General features: G+C 36.2%; 1 protein-coding gene across 1 annotated transcript in view; it reads left to right on the forward strand.

Annotated features, from left to right (window-relative positions):
* The first annotated feature begins 1987 nt into the window (after positions 1-1987).
* LOC103211134 (DDB1- and CUL4-associated factor 8-like) overlaps positions 1988-2309 on the forward strand; it is a 20866-nt gene continuing 20544 nt past the window's right edge. The window contains exon 1 of the mRNA XM_042783157.1: positions 1988-1995. Coding sequence (XP_042639091.1) covers positions 1988-1995 — 8 coding nt within the window. The remainder of the gene's footprint in view (positions 1996-2309) is intronic.

The raw sequence follows: 2309 nt of genomic DNA on the forward strand, positions 1-2309 counted from the left end.
TGTATTCTAGCCCCCCTCATTTGCATTTTAGAAAACTGAATTCCATCAACCAAATTCTACCCCTCATTCTTTCTTCCATCAAATAGATTAATTAATTGAAAAAAAAAAAAACTTTATGAGCCTCTCAAAACAGTACTCTCTAATAAAAGCTGAACTGGAAAATATGGTTAAAGTTTGAAGCTAAAGTAGGGGACTCTTCTGGCTCTCTCCTTAAATCTAAATATTGGAGCTAAATGTTCATGGAAAGTAGGGTTGGAGCAATGGGGAGCATTAGCGGAGAGAAAGATGGAAGGAAACAGTATAAACAGATAGTGAGGAGACCTCCAGAGTAAGTGAATCTATTACCCAAAGAGTACATGTACATGGAAATCAGGTCCAACTGACACACAGATTCAGAGGTGAAAGAGAAGGATGGCCAGCCACAGCAAGAAGGATAGTCAGCACTATTACTAGAGTTTTAGACCCTTGGAACTGCTCCAGCATGTTTACTGCATGTTGACCGAAAGCCAAAACGAACAAAAAAAGCCCATTGCCATTGAGTAGATTCAGACTCACATGGACCCTTTATGACAGAGTAGAACTGCCTCATAGGGTTTCCAAAGCTGTAAATCTTTTTGGAAGCAGATTGCCCCATCTCTCTCCCACAGAGTGGATGGTGGGTATGAACCTCCAAACTTTTGGTTACCAAATGAGCATGTTGACAGGAAACCAAAAGGCTTCCTGAACACTGTCTGAACAATGAAGCAAAGTAGTGGGTAAGAGGAAAAGAAAGTGTGCCACATATGAGCAGTGATTCTGCCCAATAGTGAAATGTGGCTCACCACGTTTCAGAGCCTGACCTGTTACTCCTACAGATTAGGAGTAAAGACAGAGAAATCAGAAGCATTCCAATAACAGATAACAGCAGAAATTCCCTTCTGCATGGAAATGAAAGGAGAAAGAGTGATCTCACTCCAAAACGTGTTTATTAAAACAAACCTTTGATTACTGTTCAAACTAATGTGTTTAATTCTCTGTTTTAGAGGAGAAGGTAAAGATGCTATTACTTTATACCAACAGATTTTTGTATTTTAATTTTATAGCTTTATTTCACACATTCTCATGAATATCCACCTTTTATACCCTTAAAAATAATATTGCTATTCATTTAAATTATATTGATATCTCTAATGATTATGTTGCATAAATATCCAGTTTTCTATGTTCATTATTCTCTTTATCAAATGCACAATTAATAACTGATGGAAAACAAAGGCAATCTCATTTTCAAAATTATATTTTTTGTTTTCTTGAATGGTACAGTTTTCTGTAACTGACTGAATCATGCAACCAATAGAAATGTGTGATACATGCCAAGCCCTTAAACATTCACATACACTATTTTCTTTTATTTGAAACCATGAAAAATAATTAGAGTTGGGGGCTGCATTCAACTTTTAAGACAGGTGGTAGTCATTCATTCTTTGGAGACATTGTCACATTTTTGGCATAAATAAAAGACAGACAAATAGAGTAATTATAATGAAATGACTGCTATTTTCTAACTATGCAGATGCTTCACTTTCTAACTTTAAAATGATTCACATCCTCCTGGGACAGGACAACAATTAGACTTGCAAAGTAGATGGGAAACAAAATGTAAAGACAGGATGGTGCTAAATAGAGAAATACTGGATAAAATAACAACTCTAACCAGATGGAAAGATGAGCAGCAATAAAGGAAACAAGAACTGAATCTCTTTAATGTTTAAAGTGTTCTCTCCTGTCTGTTTAGAATGCCCTCTGGAAAACACAAATCCAGACTGTTTTGTTACCTTCTGAACTCATTTTAGGTTGTTCACAACACACTCTGCATAATGATTTTTTTAAAAAAAATTTAGAAATACTTGATACCTATTTAATTAAAAGTGGATTTATTAAAATCCAATGCTTTTTGATAGTCATATCTTACAAATGAATAACCCGGCCCTAGTGGAGGCTTGCGAGGATGGCGAGGTACAGGGCAATTGGCCAATTTCTGCAAATAAGTTGAATGTTGTGTCTCTTACTTTCTATAAATATATATTAAGAACAGGGTCAACAAATTCTTCTACACAGTGGTAGAGGTCCTCCAGCTCCCCACATTCTGGATGAATTTTAGAAGTACATTACAGTGAATCTGAAAACAGCACAGAGTCCACTGTGCAGTAGTCAAACTAATCGCACATGGTTATCAGTAAATTGGCATCCATTAATAGAACTATAGGAGCTCTGGTAGCGTAGTGCCTAAGTTATTTGACTGCTAACCAGAAGGCTGGCAGTTCAAATCT

Source organism: Orycteropus afer, unplaced genomic scaffold, assembly GCF_000298275.1.
Source record: "Orycteropus afer afer isolate SDZICR_OR568_19922 unplaced genomic scaffold, OryAfe1.0 scaffold00697, whole genome shotgun sequence".
Lineage (NCBI taxonomy): Eukaryota > Metazoa > Chordata > Mammalia > Tubulidentata > Orycteropodidae > Orycteropus > Orycteropus afer.